The following is a 25873-nucleotide window of genomic DNA, read 5'->3' on the forward strand; positions in this document are numbered from 1 at the left end:
ACCGGAGCTGGAGGAGGTGGAACACTGCCAGATGAAGCTTCCATTCCTCCAGGTTGACCTGTTGCCTGCTGAGGCAATCGGCGGTCACGTTTAGAGCCCCACTGAGATGTTCTGCTCGTAACGACAATAGATGGTTCTCGGCCCAGTCGAAGATTCGGGTCGCCTCTTCCTGTAGAACCCTGGACCTGGTACCCCCGTCTGTTGATATGAGATTTCACGCAAACGTTGTCCGTACGGATGAGGACGTGTTGTAGAGAGAACAGAGGCTGGAAGTGTCGAAGGGCCAGATGAGCAGCTCTGAGCTCCAGCCAGTTTATGTTGTGATTTAGGTCCAGAGTGGACCACACGCCCTGAACGAAGGTGGAGTTGCAATGGGCTCCCCAGCCGGACAGACTGGCGTCTGTGGTGATTAGGACTCTGGCTGGGTCCCGAAAAGGCATCCCCTTGCTGAGGTGGGTTGTCGCTACACACCAGCTGAGTGATTCCTTCAACAATGGGTCCAGCGGAATCACACGATGGTTGGACTTGGTGATGTCCGCCTGAAGAGGTAGGAGGGCCCATTGTAGAGGTCTCGAATGATGTCGAGCCCATGGGACGATGTGTATTGTGGAAATCATTGACCCTAGGAACTGCGCCAGGAGCATGACATCTGCCCTTCAGCGATGTATCAGTAAGGTTGCCATGGTTGTAATGGAGGCAATACGATCTGGGGACAGGAAAAACATGGCTAAAGAGGTGTCCAGTATAGCCCCCAGGTGCTGGAGGCGTTGGGTTGGCTGCAGGTGACTCTTTTCGGCATTGATCAGCCAGCCGTGAGCGTCTAGGGTGAACTGGAGTTGTCTGTTGGCCAGGTCCTGGGAGCATGCTCGAAGGAGGAGATCGTCGAGATAAGTGTAAATGTGAACCCCCTGTAGGCGAAGAGATTCCACCATGGTGGCCATCACCTTGGTGAATACTCGAGGAGCCGAGGAGAGGCCAAATGGCATGGCACGGTATTGGAAATGGTGGTGGCCTAGTGCAAATCTCAGGAATCTTCTGTGATCCGAGCAAATTGGAATGTGTAAATATGCGTCCTTCAGGTCGATGGACGCTAGGAAATCCCCTTGTTGTAGAGCTTCCACAATAGACGCCAGAGACTCCATCTTGAAGTGGCAGTACTTGACAAAGCGGTTGAGAAACTTGAGGTCTAGGTCCGCCCTCCATGAGGAATCTCGTTTGGGGACTGTGAAGAGGATGGAGTACACGCCTTGCAGCCTTTCGGATGGAGGTACTGTCTCTATAGCAGCTATGTTTAGAAGATGGCGTAGGGCATCCTGCATAGCCACCCTGCGTGACTTGGAGACGGGGGAGAGGCAAAATCTGTCTGGGGGTTCCCTCCAAAACTCTATGTTGTACCCCTGGGTGAAGATTGCCCTGACCCAAGAGATTTGTGTCAGAGTGAGCCAGGAGCTGGAGAAGAAGGAGAGTCTGCCTCCAATGGGAAAAGTGTCAGAACTGCCTGCGCTGACGGGCTCCTCTGCCGTAAGAGGCTGAAGCGGCTTGCCTGCCTTGGTATTGGGCTCTGGGCTGGAAACGTTGTCTGGGCCAGGGTGCCCTGGAGGGACGGAAATCTGTAGGCCTGGTATCCCGTCCTCGTCCACCAGGTCATCCTCTCCGAAAGGGCTGGAAGGAGCGGTAAGGAGTAAACTGCCGAAATGGTCTGCGGTCGTCTCTTCTGACTGTGGCTAAGGCAGGCTTACGATTGTCCTTGGGATCGACCAGGACAGCTTTAAGTGCATTGTTGCCAAAGAGCATAGCGCCCGAGTATGGGGCCATGGACAAGTTAGTTCTGGCGGTAGAGTCAGCATCCCAATGTTGAAGCCATAGGGTTCGACGAGCAACAATGCCAGCTGCCAGAGCCCGTGCACCTTGGTGGGTTGCGTCTAACGTGGCATCAGCCACAAATGCAGCAGTCTTGTGTACCTTGAGTAGACCCTTACATAGCTTGGCGGGATCCTGGTTAGGGTCATCCAGAAGTTCATCTAGCCACATCATGGAAGTGATGGAAGAAGTGATGGAAGAAGATGGAGGCGGCAGCAGAGGCCCAGATGGAATGAGCGGATGCCTCGTGGATCTTTCGGAGGACAAAGTCGAGCCGCCTCTCCGAGGGATCCTTGAACTGGGAGTCTCCTTCTTTCGGGAGGAGAGACCGAGACACGAGATTGGAAATGGGTTGGTCCACCCCCGGGATGTTCAGGAATGACATGAAGTCCGGGACCAGGGTATACAGCTTGTTGGCCAAAGTGGAGGAACGGCGCGGACGTAGAGGGCGGGCCCATTCTTCTCTGGCCAGCTTGTTAATGGGATCTGGCACAGGGATAAAATGATCCACTGATCTAGGCGACTTGAGGACTCTGGCACCCTTCACCGGAGGGGCAACCGGTGGTGTTTGTTCTGGTTGAATGCCAAGGGTGTCCATTACTCTGCGAGACAGAGGAATGATGTCTGCCGGGTTGAAAAGGCGGTAAGAGTAGTCCTCATCTGGGTCAGATTCTCCACTCCATTCATCAGGGTCAGCCTGGAAAAGGTTTAAGTAGTCCTCCATCTGTGAGGATTCCACGCCCACTCTGCACCTGACCACATCAAATGGGTTAGGTGAGGGTAGCGGAGCATCATCATGGCAGCTCGGTAGTCTTGCAGAGGTAGACTGCCGCGAAACTTCAGGCTGAGAGGATACGTGAGATGGAGGCTGAGGCTGATATAGGTACCCAAGGATCTCTCGTAACTGTAGCAGAAAATCTGGAGTCAGCTGTATCCCTGCAGGTGGAGGTGTGGGTAGAGTATATTCCTGTGGAGGCGCATGAGGCTGCACAGATGGAGTCAGGTCAGATTGGTGAGGGGTTTGGCTGGGGAAGCCTTCAAACTCATCCTCTGAGGACTCAGAAGGAGACTGAAAGAGCGCAGGCACCGCTGCGTGCAGAGGCTTCTCCGGGAGTGGGGGTGTAACGTAGCGTGCCCTCTTGGGCGGCCCGTGGCCAGACAGGTGTTTAGTCTTGGCTAAGGCTTTAGCGGGCTTGTGTTTAGGTGGCTTGCGTAGAGATGGAGCGATGCCCTGACAACCTGCTTTTGAGGCTTGTGGCACCTCTGGGTTCTGCTCTGCCATGTCAAAGTGTGGATCACGCACACAATGGGGAAGGTGCTGAGATCAAAGTCTGGATCACACACACAATGGGGAAGGTGCTGAGATCGTGGATGTATGCCCACCAATATTAAGCGCCCACTAAACAATCAGGACTCCAAAAAGTAAGTGAGAAGTCGAGGTGTATTATTGGCCACTAGCTAAGTACATGCACACAATGGGGAAGGTGCGAGACCGCTAATTACACTGCCAGGAAGAAAGGATGCTTTTCTTTAAAGTGCAGCGTGGCCAGGGCTAGATACACACACACAATGGGGAAGGTGCGGTACCGCCAAAGTGCACTGATGAAAACTAAGCCTCAAATAGTGGTGCACATAAGGGGATACACACACACAATGGGGAAGGTGTGGTATCTCTTGACTATAGGTCGTTCTAAAGACACAGGTCTCACATGCAGAAATACTTTAGAATAGGGGAGCCTAAATTAAGGCCCAACAGGGCTGAGAGAGCAGCCGGGATGAAACGCTGCCTTATAGGGCCTCAAGAAGCCTCAGAAAGGAAAAAAACTTCAAAAATGCAAAAAACAAAATGGCGGCCGCGATATCAGGGTTGCCTAAATAAGACCCCAGGAGGGCTGAAAAAAGCAGCTGAGCCTAAATAAAGTCCCAACAGGGCTGAGAAGGCAGCCGGGTGAAGAGGCTGCCTTATAGGGCCTCAAGAAGCCTCAGAAAGGAAAAAACTTTAAAAGTGCAAAAAACAAAATGGCGGCCGCGATATTGGGGTTGCCTAAATAAGACCCCAGGAGGGCTGAAAGAGCAGCCGTAGGCCAAAAAACTCTGTCCTGGGGCGTGGGAACGGGTGGAGAGCCTGCGAGGGAGCCGCAGCCTCAGCGAAATAAGGCCCCAGGAGGGTTGAAAAGGCAGCCAAAACTGAGCGGGGGAGGGATCCGCAGCCGAGGGACCCCCACCCGACAAAAAAGCAGCAGCCGCCGCTTATGTAGCCTCAGCGACGCACCCCCAAACAATCCCAAACGGGAAAACAAAAAGGGGAAAAAATAACGCCAAGGAGAGATAAGGAACAATATACTAGGAAAAAATAAGAAAAAATTGCACACCCTCCGAACACCAATGTGGGGAGGGAAACAAACAGGTGAAAAAAGGTGAAATGGAAGAAGGAATAAAGACTTATCTATCGCTCTGTCCAACAATTTAACCTGCCTCGGACGAAGGCAAGAATGAAGACTGGAGTGGGAGGGGCCCGAGGCCCAGGTTTTAACTCTAGTGCATTCTTGCCTTCGGACGCTAGATGGCAGTAGTACCCAATCTGATGGCAGGCTACCTGTGGAAAATGATTGTCTGCAAAAGAAAAAAAAGAAACTGCCATGGCCATGAGTATGGATCTGTCTCATTTAACCCATTCTGTCTCCTTAATGCTATCTGCCTTACAGGGCATTTTATTAATATGGTTCTCACAAAGATCAAAAACTAATAAAAACAGCTTAGAAACATCTTTGTTGATTGAGAAAGTAATCATAAAGCAAGTTTATAATATACTTTACTTTCCCTTCTTATGGAACCAGAATTGTATCCAAAGCCATAAAACAAATTTTTAAAATCTGATACGATAATAGCCTATGTGAAAAGCTCTCATCAGGATAGGAAAATGGGAAAGGAAAACCAGGTGTATCTTTTCAATAATGAGCACGTGTATGCAAGGTTTTGCTCATTTCTGTATGTTTACAAGCATTCTAAATCCCTGGCTCCCAGGCTTGTCAAACATGGCAGTCTTTGCCCCTTTCCTTAGTGCGAGGCATGTAGTTTGCTGAGCATGCAAATAGGCACAGAAAGAAAGAAAGTGGTCAGTGTAATGACACTGTGTAAAGGCACTAATGGGTTCTTAAAACCGGGGAACATGATATTCCTCAGTATAATTTCTTGGATGAATGGGAATTTGGAGATCTTTTTTCCTAAAAGAAAGGTTGCAAGCTCCTCAAATTCAGCCCATTACCTTCTGGTTTCTCTCAGCTTTCAACTGATAGATTCCCATCAGCACTAGCAATGGGATTAAGAAGAAGACATATAAGACCATGTATGGCATTATAAAAGATTTCTAAATGAAATTCTCTCCACTTTGCAAGGTGTTTGTAATATAGAAACAATTTCACTCCCATATATATCCTAGAAAAAAGTGAGGATTCAGCTAAAAGAGAATAATAGTCTTTAGTATGTTGCTCTATAATTATTTTGGATTTCCCATCAATCTTTCTCAGAAATAGTTGATATATAAATGTTTCAAAGCTGTGCATACCAAAATTGTGACTAGATGAATTACATGGATTCATAGCCATCATAAGAACAAAAGGTTTTCACAAGAAGTAGTTCATTTTGGAAAATACATAAGAGGCCATACAATCATATCTTCATTAGGGTGCACTGTACAATTTTCCATAAGGCTTTGTCAGTGGAGAATCTTCTTAATCACAATGGAAATTCTTTTTTTTTTTAATCACCTGCCACTAAAGAAAATCATTGGATGGGCAACTGGTTGTTGCTGTCAAAGGATGTGGGGATCGTACGTTATATAAACCTACGCCAAATTCTTTCCTGTTTAACTGCCATAGAACTCAACCAAGAAATCCAGGGAGCTATAGTTGAGTGAGATAGAACTACAGTTGCTGAGATTCTTGGAAAAGTTCTGTTGGTTAAACCAAACTGAAACAGATTAAAATTTGTAGTGCAGAAGTGGCCTCTGTTATAATTTGATAAGTACAACTCCACTGGTGGGGACTCCATTCACACCATAAGAAACCTCAAGCCATGAAATTTGACCTATGACAGCACTTTCACACAACTGTGGCTTTGTAGCGCATAGATAAATGTAAGGTGTATTAATTGGCTCCAGCTTTCTCCACTTTGGAGATGTGTTAATTTCTGCTGTATGACCCTTATCCCTGACGCACTGGTTATTGCCTTATCTGCTCTCAAATTTCCTGAACAGAGATAATGATAGACTGGTGAATCTCTGCTTTAAAGAAAAACCATGCACCAGGGCTGTGCAGCTATTCAATATCTTAATTTCTGCTTTTTAGCCTGAGAGAAAACTGCTTCACAAATATCCATCACAAGAGTGTTCCACTGGGAAATTTAAAAGGGAAAAGAGTTAAATAATATGCCATGTTGTACAGGAACACTCCCAGATCAAATGTGTTGGAGGAAACTAGCAATATTTCTGCAGCAGCCTATATATAAGAAAGAGAAGCAAACAAACTTGTAAAATCTGGCTCTAAGTCCCTACTACAATGCTTATGTCTACATATGTACAACATATGCCAATATGTCACAGACAGAACAAATGTGGCAGGATGACTTCAGATCAGCAGGCTCATCACAGAGTTAAATGTAATCCTTCAGATTTGAGCAAGAAATTAAATAAGGCTTCCTGTGCTTTGATACTCCTCTCTCAATTACAAGGATGATAATATGGGTAATATTAATTTTGTTTACATTACTGATAAGCACTTTACACAATCGTGTACCCTCAGCAGACATTGATTTCAAGGTGCAGGCACAGATTGATGGACTATTGAAAACAGGCAAATATGGGGTTCCCTCAAGTGCTTCTGACAGTCCAAGTTTCTTGCTCTCTGAGGGCAGATCTACACTACAGTATATATGTATATCAGTTTTAAACTTTTAAAATGGTCATGGCTTCCCCCAAAGGATCTTGGGAATTGTACTTTTGTGAGGCTGCTGAGAATTATCTGTTAGGGCTAAACATTGCCTTTAGCACTGTGGGAGCCATCGCAGCATGGCCTTTTTCTGTACCATTTAGTAACAAAGTTCAAAGTCACACGAGAGGAACCTATACCTTAAGATGTCAGAATTTCCCCTCCCAGGAACTGGAGCAATCTGCTGAGGGAAGAAATAGTGATATAGGTCCCTCAAATGCCTGATATGATTGAGCTCCCAGCAGCTCCCATGCAAAGTAACATCAGATGGGACTTCTTGAAATTCCTAGCCTCCCCCATAGTTCCCAGGATTCCCTGGGGAGAAATGATGACTGTTAAACCATTATAGTGTAGATTCACCAAAGCTGAAACTTTTAAACCATGCATTAAAATAAGAATCGCTGAAAGATCACGTGAACGCATCCCAGCTATTACAACATCCTTTCTAAGAAATTATGTATGCAAGAACACTTGAAAAGAATGGTCTCAGGATTTAGGATTGGTTGGCTGTTCTCAGGAGACAAGTATTTACATTCTAAAGAGCTTCTAAAAATAAAATAAAAAAAGTGGCCCCTGTTATCATAGGTGTTTTTGAACACCTCTAGCCATGGACATAGAAGACAGGTGGTTACTCACAAGGGTGAACCTCTTAAAATATGATCTTGGTTTAGATGGACACAAGAAGGGCAAATCCACGGCAAATCAATATTAAAAAGTACTTTTTTGAAATGCTGTTCCACTTCCAATCTCAGTGTTTGCTTGTCCCTTGTTCCTCCAGTTGTGCTGATCTCCTTTTTTAAAAACTAGGTGTGTTCAAGAGTCTGTAAGAGATCTCTCTTCTTGCTGTAAAAGTCTTCCCTAATCCCTACTCCGAAAGAATCTGCTTCCCCCCCACCATCAATTTTAGATAAGCCATTCTTTTTTGCTCTCATCAATGGTTTCAGTAAAATTGGGGTCATTGTTCATAATGGCTGCATCAGCACTCTCAGCAGATTCTGCCCCCTTGGCTTCATTGGTGTGGTAGGTTCCCTTGTGGCGGAACATGTAGCGAATGAGGAACACCAGGGTGCAGAGGACAGTGAAGATCACAACAGCAATGACACCTAAGAGAGAGATGGAAGATTTTAGATTTAAAAAGAAAAAAACCCCACCAATGAGGTTTTAGATCTTACTGTCCAATTTCACAAGGCTACAATATTGTATCTACAATCATTTTTATAACAGGGAAAATCTCATTATTATCATTTCATTATCTCATTTCTTATTACTGCTGTTCTGCTCCGTTCTTAATGTATGTCAATTAACTGGCAAATAGATCAGTAGGGCTTGTAAGGATGACAATATAGAAGATTGTATATCACTCAGTAGGGCCTAATTAGGATAGTGATTTCATTATATTTTTAATTCTAACTATAGTGCTAACACATGGCTTAAAAAATATGAGCAAGTGGAGACCTGCATGAGCTTGGGTATGTGGGATTTGTGAAACATATTCAGAATTCATTCCTCCAATTCTTTCACACACATTCCTTTTCACAGGCACACATTAACATCTATTCGGGCTGTTGATACACACAGACATGCCATTCACATATTACCAAACCACCTCCACACATACACAATCTAACAGTTACCCAACACTTTGGCAATGTTATCTATATTCCCATTAGAACACACAATCACATTAGTCAGGCCTTATGTGAAAACATTTTTTAAAATGTATGAATAGCTGGAATGTTTGTAAGCATTTCATACCACCTCAAAAGCTGAGCCAATGAATATAAATGCCTATTTTAATAAAGTGAAGCTACAGATCTCAGGTTCAATAGCAAAAAAGGAGAGAGAAAAACAGGAAAAGTGCATGTCTCCATTTCCCCCAAGCTAATGCCATTTTAAAGGCAAACTGGCAAAAACTCATTTTTCAATAACTATATGCTGAGTTGATCATGTGGATTTACTTCATTAATTTTTACTTCATCAGTTGCTTTATTGTCATCTGAAAATATGTTCAAATTCCATCTTTAATTTCAGAAACAGATACCCAGATTTTATTCAGTGAATATTTGGGATGAAATCTAAAGACATAAATCCTATTTTGATGATTTTGTCGTGCAATACATGTATAGGGATGGGACATATGTCACCTTTCTATAGAAAAACAAAGCAATATTCAAGGTGACACAAACAATCATACAAAAAAGCACAGCAAAATAATAAAATAAGCAGAAGAGAAAGACCACTGTAGAAATCATCCTGGTTTTATGAGGCGACTGTGTGTGCATGCACATGGAGACTGTGCCACTGTTTTGAAGATACTTGGATAGATCTCGAGGTAGAATGTGTATTTGGGGAATGCCCCTTATTTTGTGGTGGGTGTGAGTAAGAGAGGCCTGTGTATCGGGATGTGTGTCTGGGTACATATTTGGGATGGACTGTGCCTCTGTTTTTGTGTGGAACTTGAGAAGGGCTCAAAGGAGCTAAGGGGTAATGGTACTTGCCTTTCCCCACCCCCAGCCTCCACATCCTGGTAAGCTACCCTTCATCATCTTTCAGTTGTAGCAGGATATACTACCAAAATTCAAACAGGTTTATTATTATCTATCCTATTCCAAGAGTTCTGATGTACAGTAAGCATTTTAATACTAAACTCAAATATATTTGAAAATCCTGTGCTTCTGAAAGGAGGTATATGGCGTTTTCTTACCTCCAATAATTGCTGAATTCCTGTTAACACCACCTCCTATCACTTGACCATTGTAAGGAAGATCGGCACCTGATGTACAAAGAAAAATGGAAGCTGCTAGCATCGCTTTAGATATTTAGTCCCTCACTTCCTTGGCCTCATATATTGGAAGTAAAATAGCATATTCCAGAGGCAAAGTTCAATACGCATACAGATATCTTTAATATTTCTGTGCAACAACATATAAGAAAGTCTGAAATTATAACGTTTTATCGAGGAACATACAAGACCTAACCAGTGCTTGGTTAAGAGCATTGTCTATGAACTAAGAAATCCCTGATTTTTAAAAGTTCAGCCATAAGCTGACTGAGTGGTCTTAGGAAAGCCATCATCTTAATCTCCCCCTGTCCTCAGTCTAAAGATATCACCTGCCACGTGGATGACCTGCCTCTGACTCCAGGCCAATACAGCTTTTGGGAAGAACCCACAACAGTAGGTATAAACATCCAGTTTTATGGTATATCCAGTTAAAGGGGATTCTGGTAGCAGGGCCAGGAAAGACCTCTACTTGTGGAGAGCTGCTGTCAGTTGATATAGTGTATAGACAATACGAGGGTAGATGGGCTAGTCTGTGTGAGTGCAAGACTGGTTAATCCAGTCATAAGCAATAAATTGATTAATCCTAGTAACATTCCTCTTGTGACAGCCAGGAGCTCCTTTACCTACACTGTCAGTAACTCTACAAAAGCATGTAGCAGTCTGAAATAGTTATTGCAACAGACAGAATGCCAAGCCACCATTACAATTTTTTGTGTTTAGCAAATCTGCATAACTTAAGAGTAAAATATCTCGTTCTCACTGTAGGCAAATATATCCACCACCACCCAATTACACTGCAGTAACGGAAACAAAACAAAACAATGTCGTGGGGAGAATCTCCATCTTTATGAAGTCTGGAGTGATTGTAGTGTGCAATATCAACAAAAGGAATGACAACTGTCTCTTGGAAGGTGGGTGAAATTTGTATATTCAGTGTTTTAAACCGAAGTGAGAAAAAAGCCTGATAGTGGGGGAGGAGCTGTGAGGCAACAGGTAAGTTGAGGGCTTTGCTAGCCAAGACCAACATAGGGATATTGCATGAAGGTTAACACCTGTTTAATGACGTACCAGCTATTATGCTAAAAATATCTCCAGAACTGATCAGGACAAAGGTGCAGCCATTTGTGATGTATTCAAATATACATCACAAGAAAAACAGCTGGTGCAGACTTGGACTGCATTCAGATAATTTATTGTGTTAGTTTAATTGATACATTTTTCTGGACGCAATAACACGGAAATGAGCACTATATTCCATTAGATTTTTAGAAGTGCCTTTTTACATTGTGTGAAAATGTGGAAATTATCAGGTATAGAAATGTCGAGAAAATGGAATAAACTGCTGTCTGAATGCAGTCTTGAACTATAGCAAAGCCATTCCAAGGGACAAATAAAATTCTTGCCAGTGAACTTAGTGGCAGAATCTGCCACTGTTTTTAATACAAACAGTAATCTCTCTTTAGGTACATATTTTGGTTATAAATATTTATATTAAATATACACAAATTTCCAGAGGAGCAAAATGAGTTAAAATTTCAGAAGGTAAAGGTTGAGTCTGCAGAGCTAGAGATAATGGCTGTTCTCCCTCCCAGTTTTAGCCTATGGTCAGAAAGAAAGATGGTGTGTGTCAATGTAAATAGGGAAAGACGCAGAGAAGCACCAAGAAAATGATTATTAATATGTTTGCTCATCCCCTTCTGAAATTGTTCCCAGTACGTTATAACTCCACAGGTGCAGAATTTCTAGTAATGCCTTGGATAAAGACTGTTTTCCATTGGAGAGCAGTGTCTGTCTTTGTGATGGAATCTTACCTTTCTCCTATTCTACTGCATTAAAATTCTATTCATGGCTACACAGAACAGCTTGAAATGCCAGGGTCTCTCAGGGAGTGCCACTAGAATTGGCAGCTGAACATCAACTGGAGCTTCTGATTAAGTGGCAGGGGTGGAGTATAGATTGTAATTAAGTTGGGTAGGAGGAGAAAAGATGTACAGAGGGGTGTCAAGAACCAGGCAAGATTGAAGGGTCCTTTCTGTTAGGGAACATTTATGGGAAATTCAAGCACCATCATTAAGTCATTTAGGATAGAAAGAACTGAGTTGCTAAAGCTTAGCCAGAGCTAGCTCTTGCTGTCATTTATTTGTAAAAGAAAAACTAATTAATTTTCAGTTGATTCAACTCATTAAATTTGGATATTACAAAAATTTCAATGCATGTGCCCTTTTGCTATATTGGATAAGGTAGGAATGTAGGAGACTGCCTTATCCAAAGTGAGACCACTGGTCCATCTGGATCATTATTGTCTGCTACGCTGAACAGCAACCACACTCAGAAAATAATGTTTCTGAGCCCTACCTGGAGATCCCAGGAACTGAACCTAGGGTCTTCTGCATGCAAAGCATGTCCTGCTGTGTTTCATACTGATTTTAGCGGTGGTGGTGGTGGTATCTGGTGCTTTTTCGTTGGTTTTTGCTGTTGTGATTTATTTGTCTTAGTTTTTAATGTGAATTTAATTTTGTATTTTATTGTTTATGTAAACCACCCGGAGAACTTGGTTGGATAATGTAATAAACAGATAAATATCACCGTTAAGTTACACTTTATTTTTCTAGTATTTAATAATTTCTATTCTGTACATCCAACATTCAGGGCAGTTGAAACATAAGGTTTTTTTCAAAAATAATTAAGGCCAAACTTTATGTGATACTCTGTTGCCAGTAGTGGAAGTCTCACATGGAAGAATGGGCTGCTTAATATTTTCTCCTTCATAAGTTTCCCAGCTAAAAACCATCCTCCAAAAAACTGTCTGCCTTGCAGGGTTAAAAACAGCTTTGCATAAGAGGCAAAAGAGTTAAGAAGCTCCTCATGTTATATGGGTCTTCTGCTGTACGTTGCAGTCTCTATGGCTGCATTTTTTTTTAAAAAAAATCATAATAATCCGCTCAGAATTCAGCTTAACCCAATAACATGTATCAAGAGTAGAATTTAATGATAAAGCTTACCAAGCAGATTTCAGGCTACTAAGGCACCAATTTCTGTCTCCTTTGCCTATTCAGCCTTCCTCCCCATCATAGTGATACCTGTAACAGGGTGGTTTACCTTGCTATATGGCAGGGCCATCTCTCTCTCTTTCTGATATGCACTAAATTTGTTGAAGCTCCCAAGTATTACAGAAAGGGACCATAACTCAGTTGTATGCAGAATGTCACATTCATTCAATCCCTAACCTCTCCAGCTAAAATGAGCAGGTGGCCAGTGATGTGAAAGACCTCTGCTTGAGACCTTAGGGAGCTACTGCCAGTCAGGGTAGGCAGTGCTGGGCTAGAGCCAGATGGACAAATAGTCTGATTTGGAATAGGGCAGATTCCTATTTTCCTGTGTGAAAGCTGAAGACACAGTAAAGCCAATTTGAAAGCATCCTTACTCTGTGTTCAGGTTAAACATATCTTTCCTCTTCAGGTTTGAACTCTGATAAAAATGGTTCTGTGCCTTTGAAAGAAGCTAGCCATGCACAGTAATGATTGGCTAAGTAGCTCCCCAACAAGGACACCAAGACACCCCCAATCCAAAGAACACATTTTAATTTAAGTGTATGAACATTTATGTGGTGTTTTTAAAAATTAAAAGGTGGACAGTGCACCTGAAGCAGGGTGATGGTGGTTACATGATTTACCGCTGGACTTATTGCCAGGTACATCTATCACTTGAGTATTGACTATTATGTCAGTCTTCACACTAAGTCACCTCAGTTGGTTAAATTTTTGCACTTGAGAGATATTTCAAACACAGCTACCCCTTTGGTAGTGTAGGCTGGTCTATTAGGGCTATCGGGCTGAGCCCTACCAAGTAAAATACCCTGCAATTTGCTTAGTTTCCCTAAAAATCTCAGAGCCACACTCTTTCCTGTCCCATACATTCTTCTATGTTCCTTTCAATGCACAGAAGAGTCCTGGATACTTTTCTGTCAATCTCCCATTTTGGGGCCAATCAGCTCTCACCTCCACTCAACCTATCTCAATCCAAAATAATTGCAATAGCCAGGAGGTCCCACTCATCTGTCTCCAGGCAGAAAAACCACACGAAAGGGTTTTTTCTAACCTTACCAATGCTCTTGTTTATTTGCCCTGCTTGTGCAGTTTCCTCTTCCCTCCTGATGTTGTTATTCCTCCTGTTGTCCTTATCAAAGCTTTACAGCTAATTTTTGAGTAGACCCAAGAGCTGTTCTGAGCATGCTCAGAGTTTCAAGGCCACACCCTAAACAGCTTGAGGCAGGTCTTTTGTGGGCAGGCTGGAGAAGGGAGTGGTAGTTAATTTGAAGAGTTTGGTTATTTTATTAATAGCATTTGTTAAGAGAGAGAGAACAAGCAAATAATAGTGGGAGTCTCTTTCTATAATAAACATTAAAAAAACTTTTAGAACTATTTGCATTTATTTTTGTGAATGGGCTGGGGGATATTATTGGAGGATTGGGTGGAGAAATGGTGGACTATAGTCTGTGTCCCTACACTTAAAGGACTGTTGAGAGGGGAATAACTGGTGAAGGTTTTTTCCAATTCTCTTGCATGCCCACCCTGCACATGCTTGCAGTTGTTCTCTTCTGCAAGTATGTTTGCTCCCAAAGGCTTTTGGCAAGTTGTGAGCAGGATATTGCAGTAATTCTCCACTCTCCTAAAACCCCACCTACCTTTCTATTCTAAAAGCCCACAAGATGCTTTTCCTTGCTATTTTACTTGTAAAAGTAAAATAGTAAAAGTTGTCTTTTTAAAAAATCATTTTTAAGAATTGAAAGCAAATTACTTTGCTTTCCACAGTCCCCCACCCCCAGTGGCTTCAGGTCTAAAATAACTCTTCTTAGGAGTCAATCCTCTGTGTACCCTAATTTGGGATTAAAATCAACTGAACACAAGTGGGATTTATGCATTTAAAATATGCAATAATAAGGCCAGATTAGGATTGGCTGAAGCCTTGCAGCTGCACTATTTTGTGGGGGTGGGGGCAGAAAAACATGGTGCTATTTGTAAAACAGGAATGCTTAAGTGTCTACTACAGTATCTTTATAAGGGAGAAGTAAGGAAAGAAAACCAGAACAACTTGGCCATGCCCCCATGACCCCTCATTGGCCACTCCAGGTCTAGTAGGCACCAGCCACTACTGCCCTTTGGCAATCAAAACCTCCTCTGATAGTCGTTGCTTAAATTAAATAGGCCACTTTCTGCGTGGAAGGCAATATCAAGTACTGTTGCTTCTACATGGTTAGTGATCTTTCCTTTCCTGGTGCAGCATATTTCTAACTTTTTAACCTGCATGAAAAAAGACAGGCCAAGATGTGAAGGATAGTATAAATTGATTGATTTATATTTATTTTAAGAACTGTTTGAACTCCATCTGCCTTTTTCATTGGTGTGTCCTTGAAATCTGTGCGTTTGTGCCTGGTGAAGAGCTAAAGTGCTAAACCATCAACAAAAACAATTTGGGGGAGGAGGTGGAACTTCCAGACTGTTTTGAATTTGATGAAGATTAAAACCCCTATGCAAAGCCAAGTACTATTTTATAATCTTGTCCAAGCAAGCAAATGGCTACATTTTAACTCATGATTACCTTGACTCTTCTACATTAACATACTGTATAAGGTAGTTGGGGTTCTGAAGGAAAGCAGTTTACTCTCAGTTCACACTTCAGAGAGGAACAGGGACTAGTTGAGTCCTAAATTTCCATCACCAGTGTGGAAGGTCATCAGGGAACAGTCAACAGTGAAAGGCCAGTCAGTTACAAAATGATACAATACTTTTACATAATAGTTTGGCAATGCAGCAGAGTACTAGCAAGGGCACAGAGCAGCATTTTAAAAGGCTAAACTAGATGTGAGGTCTCAGCCCTGAGATAACGGGGAATAGGGAGGTACTTGAGTTCCACAACTGACCATAACAAGTCCCCAACAGTTCTGCACAGATACACTCTACCCTTGCATTAACTTTGCCAGGGAAAACCAGGGTTGAGAGTCCCTCAAAACTTGGCCCTAATTCCAGCAGTGCATTTGATAAGAAATGGAAATGCAATTTCCAAGGGTTTGTACTCATGACGAGTGCTACAACTACCAGTGCTAAGAAAAAAAAACTGTGAATTTTCTGAACTTGCATTCATCACTTTAACAAAAATTAATACCACTAAAACAATTATGTGCAAGACAACCAGCAGGTAAAACTGTCATTGCTTAGCAAACAAAGTTAGATTCTGTAAGAAAAATGCAGTAGTAATAACTTTACATAGCAATGAAGGAGTAAAATATATAAGCCACCAGCTTAGAAGGTAAAGCACTGCAATTCAAAGGCCACATTGACACCATACCTTTTATTCCACTTTTAACAGTCATGGTCTCCTCAAAGAATCTTGGGAAGCATAGTTTGTGAAGAGTGCTGAGACTCCTATTCCCCTCATAGAGCTATAATTCTCTGAATGGTTTAACAGTCTGTCCCTCTTCCCAGAGATCTCTGGGAATTGTAGATCTGTGAGAGAAATACGGGTTTCCTAACAGCTCTCAGCACCCTTCACAAGCTACACTTCCCAGGATTCTTTGGAGGAAGCCATGACTGTTTAAAGTGAAATAATAATGGAATGAATGTGCCCAAATAAGTTTTGGGTGTATGCATGCATATGTGAATGTGAGAGAGTCAATGTTCAGTTTTGTTTTAATCTTACCATCATACAGAATTTTATGTTACAGAATTTAGTTTTTTAGTCTTTAGGGACCTATTTTAACATTTTTCAAAAATTAAAAATATTAATATCATTAATCAATTCCCAACTTACCTGAATTGGAATGCCATGGGTCTGTTGCAGAAGACATTGGTTGGATGGTTTGAGGATTTGCTCCACAGTTGGATTCTATAAGTTCTCCTTCTGTGTAGATGCGAGAGGAGACATTGGTTGGTCTCAAGGCTGCTTTGAGCGGGGCAATCTGATTGAACAGTACTCGAGACAGGCAGCCTGAGAATCCTGGTGTATTGTATTTGCGAATCTCTTGATCAATCTTTCCAAGTTCTAAAAGATGGAGGAAAGAACAGTCTCTTCAACAGATATTTTTTGAAGAACAAGCATCATGGCCATGCTCTGTGGTTTTAATTCCCACTTTCAGGAAGTTAGGTACATTGCAGACTTTGCAAGTGGTATGTATATTAGCTAAGATGCCACTTCTGTCCATCACCTTTCCTTGGCTGAAGCTGTTAAACTGAGCTGACAGCTGCAGAATAGACTTTATATGGGTTTACAACCAATTTGCCTGTCACAGTTCTTGCCCCTCACTACCCTCAAATCCGGGGACTTTCAGTTTTCTTTAACTGTTGAAACGGGAAGTACAGTCAGATTGGCATCGCAGTAGTCACAGCAAGTTTTTCATTTGCACTGTGAACTCAATTTTGCAAGTTTCCTTACATGTTGAAACAGGTTATCTGCTTTTGTTTTTTTAAAAAATATAGTGGCATTTACATTTATCCTGCACATGACAATCCACCTACCTCCTACCCCAAAAGACTCTCTCTCTCTCTCTCTCTCTCCCTCAAATAGCTGCAAATAACCTCTGGGGATCAAGGGGGGAGGTAATATGATGTGATGGGCACTAGTCAGCAGTTACCAGCTGTAACTTTAAGACATGTGAAGTCCCAGGGCCAAAAAAATAAACAATTCAGCAAAAAAAAAAGTTTTTTGCCCCTGGGCCTTCACATCTTGAGCCTTTTCCTGACATGCTAGAAACTTACAGAACTACATTTCCCTCAACTTGCTCTTGGGGGTAAACCACCTCCACCACACTTAAAATGCTATACCTATCTTCACTTATGTTTGCAGTGAAGTTATTCTCCAGGAAAGGCAGCTGCAAATAGTAAAAATTACTACTGAATATCTCTTTATCTATTGAGATATTTTTAAAATTGAGAAAGTGGAAAGTAAAAAGGGGCATCTCCACTCTTTAAAGCAGTCTGTTATTGCCCCTGCTTTTATTATAATGATTAATCATGTATAGAAGACTTAAAACATGCAAATAGCTTTATAATCATTAGCGTGTTTCAAGCCTCAGAACAATCAGTAGACAGCAATAATTCCAATTTTCAAGATAGAAAAGCAAGGCTGATAGATCGTGCTGGTGACAATCACAGAATCGGATAAACCAGCTATAATCCACTTTTTCTCATTTTCATCTTGAGATCTATGTAGTAATGGGATTTCTAATTAAAAATGGCCTTGGTATGGTAGACATTTCAAGAAAAATAAATTTGCACCTCAAAGAACACATTTGCACATTAAAACTAGACAGGCTTTCATTGGGAACTGAGTAATGAAAATACATTGTTTCCCCTCCCCCCAATTATATTTTTATTTAATTTTTCAGGATATACAAAGAAACATTTGAACCGTAAATGTACATGGAGTAGATTTTATCTATCTGTCTGTCTGTCTGATGTTAACAATTTAAGCTAGCAACTAAACCTTAATAAAAATCAAAATGACATATCATAGTTACTTCACACTCGCTGTCTTCATTCTCTTCACCCTTCTGTATGTTTCTCTGTGGCAGTGTAAAACATTGACCCTTGCCATAGCGAGACATGGGATAGTGGGGTGGGGGAGGACTGGTAGAGTCTTGTTGATATAGACTATGAATGGGTGCCAGACATCATCACATGTTTCTGTTTTTGCTATACCATGAACTTTTCTATCATGTTGCATTAACTTTTCAGAGAGCCCTATTTCCCACACTGTACCCATCCATCATTTGACTGAAAGGTTATCTGCTATTTTCCATTGAGATGAGATTTCCATGCGTGCTGCAGTTAGTAATAAGTTGACCAGATCTTTATGTACAAGGTATACACTTAAATGTCCTGTGTAGGATAACAGGGCCAAGGCTGCATTTGGAATCAGCAATTGCCCTGTAATATCTGAAACTTTTCCAAAAACCATATTCCAGAATTTCATTACTGGTTTACAGTTCCACCACATATGGTAGAATGAGCCCACAACTTCACATCCTCTCCAGCACAGTGGAGATAGAGATTTATTAATGTGATATAATATTAAAGGTGCCCAATGCCATTGGAATTTTTTTTTAAGAGCTGCTTCTTGGATTTTGACTGAGGCAGTTCTTACAGGGGGTCTAGATCATAATTGATTCCACTGCTGTACATCTGTGTCAACACCCAGCTCTTCCTCCCATTTCTTTTTCAGACTCGTGGTGTTGCCCATTGTGGCTGCTATAAGTATTCTGAATATTGATGCTGCTAAATCTTTTGTTTCTGAAACTGAGCTCATACACATTTTCTCAAATATTGTAAGGGTACATTTGATGTCAGTTTGTTTTCCTAATCTGTGTGCTAACGAGCAAACCTGAGCTATATGCAGCCAGTTACATGATGTCTGCCCCAGTTTTTCACGCAAGGAGACATCTGACATGGGCTGGCCTCTTACAAGCAGATCCTGAATCCTATTATAAGCCGTTTTCCTCCCATCCTTTGTATTGAACGTATTTGTCTTTGTCCCTGAATTCAGGAAGGTCTAGAAAGGAGGGGAGAGGAGAAAGGCTGGGTGCTAATGTTCTTTCCCAATGTTTCCATACCAGAAAGGTTCCCTGTAGAAATGGATTGGTAATCTGTTTAAGTTGTGACCATGATGTAGACAGAAAGGGCCACATTTGAGTTGAGGGTACTGTTTTATCTATCTCCATAGCAACCCACAATGTGTCTTTTGAATTCCTAATAATGTGCAGAAGCTGTTTGAGTTGGAAAGCATCATAGCTTTAAATTGGGCACACCCAGGCCTCCCACGTTTCTAGTTCTGTATCTGGTCATTGCACTTGTTCGATTACATTTGCCCTTTTTTCTAGTAATCCAATTTTTCCTGGATGAATCGGACTATCTAGACGCTTTCCAATCAGGCGTCAGGCTTGGTCATGGGACAGAGACTGCCTTGGTCTCCCTGCTTGATGACCTACGCCCCCGCATCAGACAGGGGGAGTGCATCCCTGTTGGTGCTGCTGGACCTCTCAGTGGCCTTTGATACAATCTACCATGGTATCCTTCTAGGCCATCTAGCTGGGATGGGATTGGGAGGCACTGTTTTACAGTGGCTCCGGTCCTACCTGATGGACAGGATCCAGAAAGTGGTGCTGAGAGACTACTGCTCGACCTGTTGGCCTGTGGGGTACCGCAAGGTTCCATTCTGTCTCCCATGCTCTTTAACGTTTATATGAAACCGCTGGGAGAGGTCATCAGGAGGCTTGGAGTACAATGTCATCAATATGCTGATGACACTCAGCTCTATCTCTCCCTACCACCTGATTGCAGGGAGGGAGTGCTCATCCTAAACTGGTGACTGGAGGCTGTGAAGGGCTGGATGTGGGCTAACAAACTGAAACTTAATCCAGACAAGAAGGAAGTACTGCTGGTCAAGGGAAAAACTGCATCAGGGACAGGGTTGCATCCTGTTCTGGATGGGGTTGCACTGCCCTTGAAGGAGCAGGTTCGCAGATTGGAAGTCCTCCTGGATCCTGCCCTGCTGCTTGAATATCAGGTGGCTGCGGTTGCCAGGAGTGCTTTTGGCCAACTCAAACTGGGCTACCAGCTGCGTCCGTTCCTGGAGGCAGTTGACTTGGCCACAGTGACACATACATTGGTGACATCGAGGCTTGATTACTGTAACACACTCTACATGGGGCTGTCTTTGAAAACGGTTCGGAAATTGCAGTTGGTTCAAAATGCAGCAGCCAGAATGTTAACTGGAGCATGGCGCAGGGAGCATATCACCGTTGTGCTTTAACTCCACTGGCTCCCAATTTGTTTCCAGGCCCAATTCAAAGTGCTGGTTCTGACCTTTAAAGCCCTAAACGGCCTTGAACCAATGTACCTGAGGGACCGCTTACGTCCATATGTACCTGCCCAGGATTTAAGATCATCTGCCTCTGGTCTCCTCTGCGTGCCTGGAATAAAAGATGTTAGACTGACAGGCACACGGGAGAGAGCTTTTTCAGCTGTGGCCCCCAAGCTTTGGAATACCCTACCCCAAGAAGCCTGCTCTGCTCCCTCCCTGATGGTTTTCCGGAGACTTCTGAAAATGATCTTGTTCCAGAGAGCCTTTGGGAGGGAGTGAAGGTAGAGCGTGACACTGATTTTATGCCTTCTATGTTAAATTTTACCTTTGTAGTCCCTTTAGTACCACTCCCTATATATGTGTATGTGTGTGTGTGTGTATATATATTGTATTTTATGTATTTTAATTGTACTTTATGTATTTTAATTTATTTTAATAGTTTTGTGATTTTACTGTTTACAATTTTATTATGTACATGTTTGATTTTATTTTTGTAAGCCGCCCTGAGTGCCCTATTATAGGGTAGAAGGGCGGGATAGAAATATTTTAAATAAATAAATAAAACAGTACTTTTTGCCAGCAATGAAACCACTGTTTAGGCATTAAAATCAGAAGTGCCTGGAAAAGAAACAGTAATTTAGGTAGAATGGCCATTTTGATGGTGGCTATCCTACCCAACCAAGACAATCTCAAGTGCTGCCAACCCGCTAGTTCTTGAAATATTGCTTTCATGATTTTGTTAAAATTCCGCCGCCTGAGCCGATTAAGATCTTTAGAGATCAATATCCCCAGATAGCGGATTGCTTAATTGAAAGCCCGAGATTGTACTTAGACGATTTTGTTCAGCCAGTGACATATGAAAACATAACACCACTGATTTTGAATAACTGATCTCTAAGCCTGTTATATTGTGGTACTCCTCTAATATAGTTTTTATAAAGGGAATGGCTGTACTCAGATTTAAAGCATCAATAGCACATAATTGGCAAATAAGTTGATGGTATGATCCTTACCTCCATTATGGATGCCCTCTATCCTTGGACTGAGTCTGACTGCTTGTGCTAAGGCTTTTATGGTGAGAGCAAATAGTAGCTCCCCTTCCCAGTTCTGTACGGGGAGATTTTAGATCATTGGTGCAAATCACTTCTGATGATTTTGAATATAACTGGTCAATTAGATGAGAGAATGATCTCCCAAAGTACGTCTTATGCAACAACATTTTTAGAAACACCCATTCCACCCTATCAAAGGCTTTGAATGCATCAAGAGATACAAAAGCTGCGGAAAGTTTGTGGGTATTGATAACATGTATGACATTCAGAACCCTGCATATTGAATCTGCAATATCGCATCTTGGCATGAACCCAGATTGGTCCGGGGATATAAATTGTCTAATAAACACATTCAGTCACTTAACCATTATTGAAGATAACAGTTTAGCATCCTGATTTATGAGTGCTATGGGGCAATAAGAGTTCAGTGATTGAGAGTCTGTGTCAGGCTTTAGAAGAACTATTATTTTGGAGTTACGCCATGTGTCAGGTATTGCCCCCCCAATAGAATGTTGTCACTGGTTGGTTCAAGTAGGACTTTTGGTCTGGAGAAATATTTTTCAATTCCATTTTTACCAGAAACTCCTCTATTTTATGCCCATCTGGCCTGTCCAACATGTATAGTTTTGAATAGTAAGTTGCAAATTCCTCATTTTTCGATAATCTAAAAGCAAAGACCCAGATTAATTGTTGATTCCTGGGATGAGATTTTGAGGTAATTGTTTTTTGAGGGCATGAGCTAATGATTTGGAACCTTTGTCACCAAACTCATAATATTGCCTTTTTGTATAAGCCATTGCCATATATGCTTTGTCTATCTCCAAGAACTGCAGTTCCTTTCTTTTGTTATTCACTGTTTGGCCTATTTTCCTTCTCCAGTCCTTTTAAACTCTTTGTCCAATTTGTCTCTATCATCCAGAATAATTTTGACATGTTTTTGATGTTCTCTCTTGAGAAAGATGGCTTCCTTGATGCAATGTCCCCTCACAACTGCCTTCATAGCATCCCATGTCATATGCAAACCAACCTCTGGGGTATCATTCTCCCGAAAGTAATGAACAATGGTTTCCTTCAAGCTGGAGCTGGAGTTTTCATTTGCGAGTAAATTGGAGTTAAATTTCCATGAGACAACCTGCCTCAAGGTTGACTTCTTGTGCAGTATAAGGGATATTGGAGCATGATCCCATACAGTTTTTACTCCTATTTCAGCCTCTACTACTTGCTTCCATGCCTCCCCTTCTATCATGCCATTTACTGTTACATGGCAACCATTTGGGTATGACAGACTGTCACTCACCACTAGGGGGCATTTTTTGGCAACCATCACAGCTACTCCCCTTGCCTTTGATGGTCCTGCAGCACAAATTTGCTCATCTATCCAGCACCCTTTCAGCAGTTTGTCCTGTTTTTTTTTTTTTTTTAGCATGGTGAGTTTCTTGTAAGCATATCTGGGAGTTCACGTTTGAATGCTGCTACTACTCTGGTTCATTTGATGGGGCACCCTAAGCCATTGTCATTAAGAGAGAATATCTTTAACTTATTAATCATTATACTCATAGTACTGAGGGAGAGAAAGAGAATGTTCAAATGCTGTTTCATTTTGTAGATACCAGAGAAAGGGTTGCTTTGCCTGTACTCCAAAGCTTGTAAACCCACATGGGGAAAAAACTCAACAGAACAGCAACAACAAACCAACCAGTGGGGGCTGACCACATTTAGTTGACTGCCATGAGACAGTGCCGAGAATGGTCTCAGCCCGCTGGGGTAAAGGGGGGTTAGCGGGGACCATAATTATACATAGGCCCTCTCCCTTCACAGAATGATGAGGGTAATGTGGCCAAAATGATGAGGGTGATGTGACCATGATTAAACCAAATAATCCTGCATGCTTGTATAGAGATCGAGGTCTGGTGCCAGTGTAGATAGGTGAAATCAGCCATCAATGTTTTCCAGAGTGGGGTTGCTGCTTCTGCTGCTTTCTCCTTCAGATGGTTTCTTGTTGTTTTTTATTTCTATTTCTATTGTTCCTTTGACATTCTCACTGTTTGATCCCTTCATCCAAGTTCTGGCCATACATCCTGCAATAGATTTTTGGCATATGGAACATGATCACAGAGCAGTTTCTCTGCCTGCTTCCCAGTGCTTGACCTAAGAAATTTCCCTTCATGGACCACTACCAGTTTAAATGTGACTCCCCAATGGTATCTAATTCCGCCTCTTGAAGTGCAGCTGTATATTGTCTAAAGTTTTTCTGCCCGATTATAGTGTATCAGGACAGAGGTCTTGAAAGATATCAATTACATTGTCATTGTACTTGATTTCCTGAAGGATGTGTAGTGCTTTGTATATTTTCTCCTGTATTTTGAAGCAATCAAATTTATAATAATGTTCCTTGGAGGACTGTCAGGTTTGGGGCGAGCCCCTAACGTGCTGTGTGCTCTCTCAGCATCATCGGCTGAGAGAGTTAATCCCAGATTGAGCATATTAAGCCAGTCTGTAATAAACCTGGACATATCTGGCCCTTCCTCTTTTTCTGGGATCCCCCTCACCCAGAGGGAAATATTGCCTTGTTGGGCCCAATCCTCCTGTTCCGCCACTCTCAGCTCCAGTTCTTTAGTTGCCATTTTTAGCTGCTCTAGCTTGTCATTGTGGCTTAAACCTAGATCCATAGCTATGTTAGCTGTTTTAGTCATTTCTTTCATTTGTGTTGAGAGATTTTCTATTTTCCCCTCCAGTGGCTGTAGTGCCTTTACCCAATCAGTTGAAAGGGCTTTTCTAATCAATGTATTCATCTGGGTCACAATCATTTGACATAGTACTTGTCTGTTTCCTGTCTTTGAATGCTCCACATCAATTTCACTCTCTGCATCTGACACATCTGAGCAGTCTACTAATTTTAGCTTCTGCGCTAATTTTGAGAATATTTGCTGGGGGTCCTTTAGTTCTCTGTGACATCACTGACCCGATCCAGATGATTAGAAGAAAATTGCTTATGTTTTTCAAGGTTTTACATGGGATTGTTGTTCTGTGATTATGGGAGACTCGGCTCTATGCCGCCATTTTGCCCGATGGCAAACCATGCCCCTTCCCAATACATTCAGTTTAAAATAAGAAAACCTTCCAGTAAAATCCAGGCCCAAGAGAGCAAAAAATGGTCGAAGCTGCATCTACCAAGCTGAAATCCAACAGTTCATCCAACAGACTCCATTGGATGCTTCTTTCAATTCATTCTGGCCCATTTCTGGCTAGAGCTATTTGTGCCTTTAGCAAGTACAAGAGTCAAGATCTTCACGAATTGAAGTATCTAGCAGGCTCAATACCATCATCATCATCAAATGCCAGCATTGTGCTTGAAGCTGAACAGAGATACAAATTTAAAGGCAAAGTTTACCAGTTCACTTCCCTCCCCCCCCCATAATTAATGGTAAGAGTTCTTTATGAAAGACTAGAAAAAGGAAGTTTTTGGGGATATGGAAAAACTAAATAGAAAAAAGGTTTTTAAAAGTAGAAATGAATGGAGCATCTAGACTGCTGAGAGCGTGTGCAGATTACAGAAATAATGTATGGGAAGTGCTTTGGACACTCTAAATATGCATGCCAGTATTATCATTAATGCAATATAATTATAAAGTGCTGGGAAAATCCAGGTGAAAGTCTCAATGAAGAGCTGCTTCACACTTAACACTTAAATTGGGATTGCCAAAGCCAGGAGATATAAAAGATATTAATGCTGGAAAAGTACACAGAACAAGCTATAACTTCACCTCTGATCTGATTTTTATGCAATCCCACATGTATTTTTCCTGAAAATTCACAGCCCAACATGTCACAAGACATATTTCATCATGCACTTAACAGTAAACAATTTCCATGTTAATATAACTGGTATTCTGGACCTGCACTCTCTGTAGTAGAACATAGTTTATTATTTCAAGTATTACTCTAACTTCATTTTTGCTGCAACAGGGAACCCAACTTCATTTTCTCCTTGACTGTGCAACATAAATAAAATGGAAAGTTATCATGTAATGTTTGTGCCAAATTTGACCAGTTTAATTTGAAGGCTCTGAAGGATAACAGTACAACAGCTATGGTCATGCTTCAGCTTAGTTCCTCAGATTAGACGGGGCTCATGCGCTGGGTCAGCAGAAACACTGTGTTCATTTAAACCACAAACTGGCTTAACTGGCATTATCCTGGAGTTTCCCTCTCCAAACTGAAATTATAGTTTTGTGAGGCTGTTGCTGTGGAACCCTGATCTTTCCAGGGTCTTTTTTTGGAAAGAAGATACAATTAAACTGATTTACATTTTTAGTTTTGATATACTTTAAAGGCAACAT

General features: G+C 42.0%; 1 protein-coding gene across 1 annotated transcript in view; it reads right to left on the minus strand.

Annotated features, from left to right (window-relative positions):
• Nucleotides 1-5480: 5480 nt before the first annotated feature.
• The window catches only part of CNTNAP2 (contactin associated protein 2), a 1241930-nt gene continuing 1221537 nt past the window's right edge, over nucleotides 5481-25873 (minus strand). The window contains exons 22-24 of the mRNA XM_061587450.1: nucleotides 16435-16665; nucleotides 9550-9618; nucleotides 5481-7948 (exon numbers count right to left, since the gene is read on the minus strand). Of these exons, the coding sequence (XP_061443434.1) occupies nucleotides 7749-7948; nucleotides 9550-9618; nucleotides 16435-16665 (500 nt within the window). The 3' untranslated portion in view covers nucleotides 5481-7748. The remainder of the gene's footprint in view (nucleotides 7949-9549; nucleotides 9619-16434; nucleotides 16666-25873) is intronic.

Source organism: Rhineura floridana, chromosome 10, assembly GCF_030035675.1.
Source record: "Rhineura floridana isolate rRhiFlo1 chromosome 10, rRhiFlo1.hap2, whole genome shotgun sequence".
Taxonomy (NCBI): domain Eukaryota; kingdom Metazoa; phylum Chordata; class Lepidosauria; order Squamata; family Rhineuridae; genus Rhineura; species Rhineura floridana.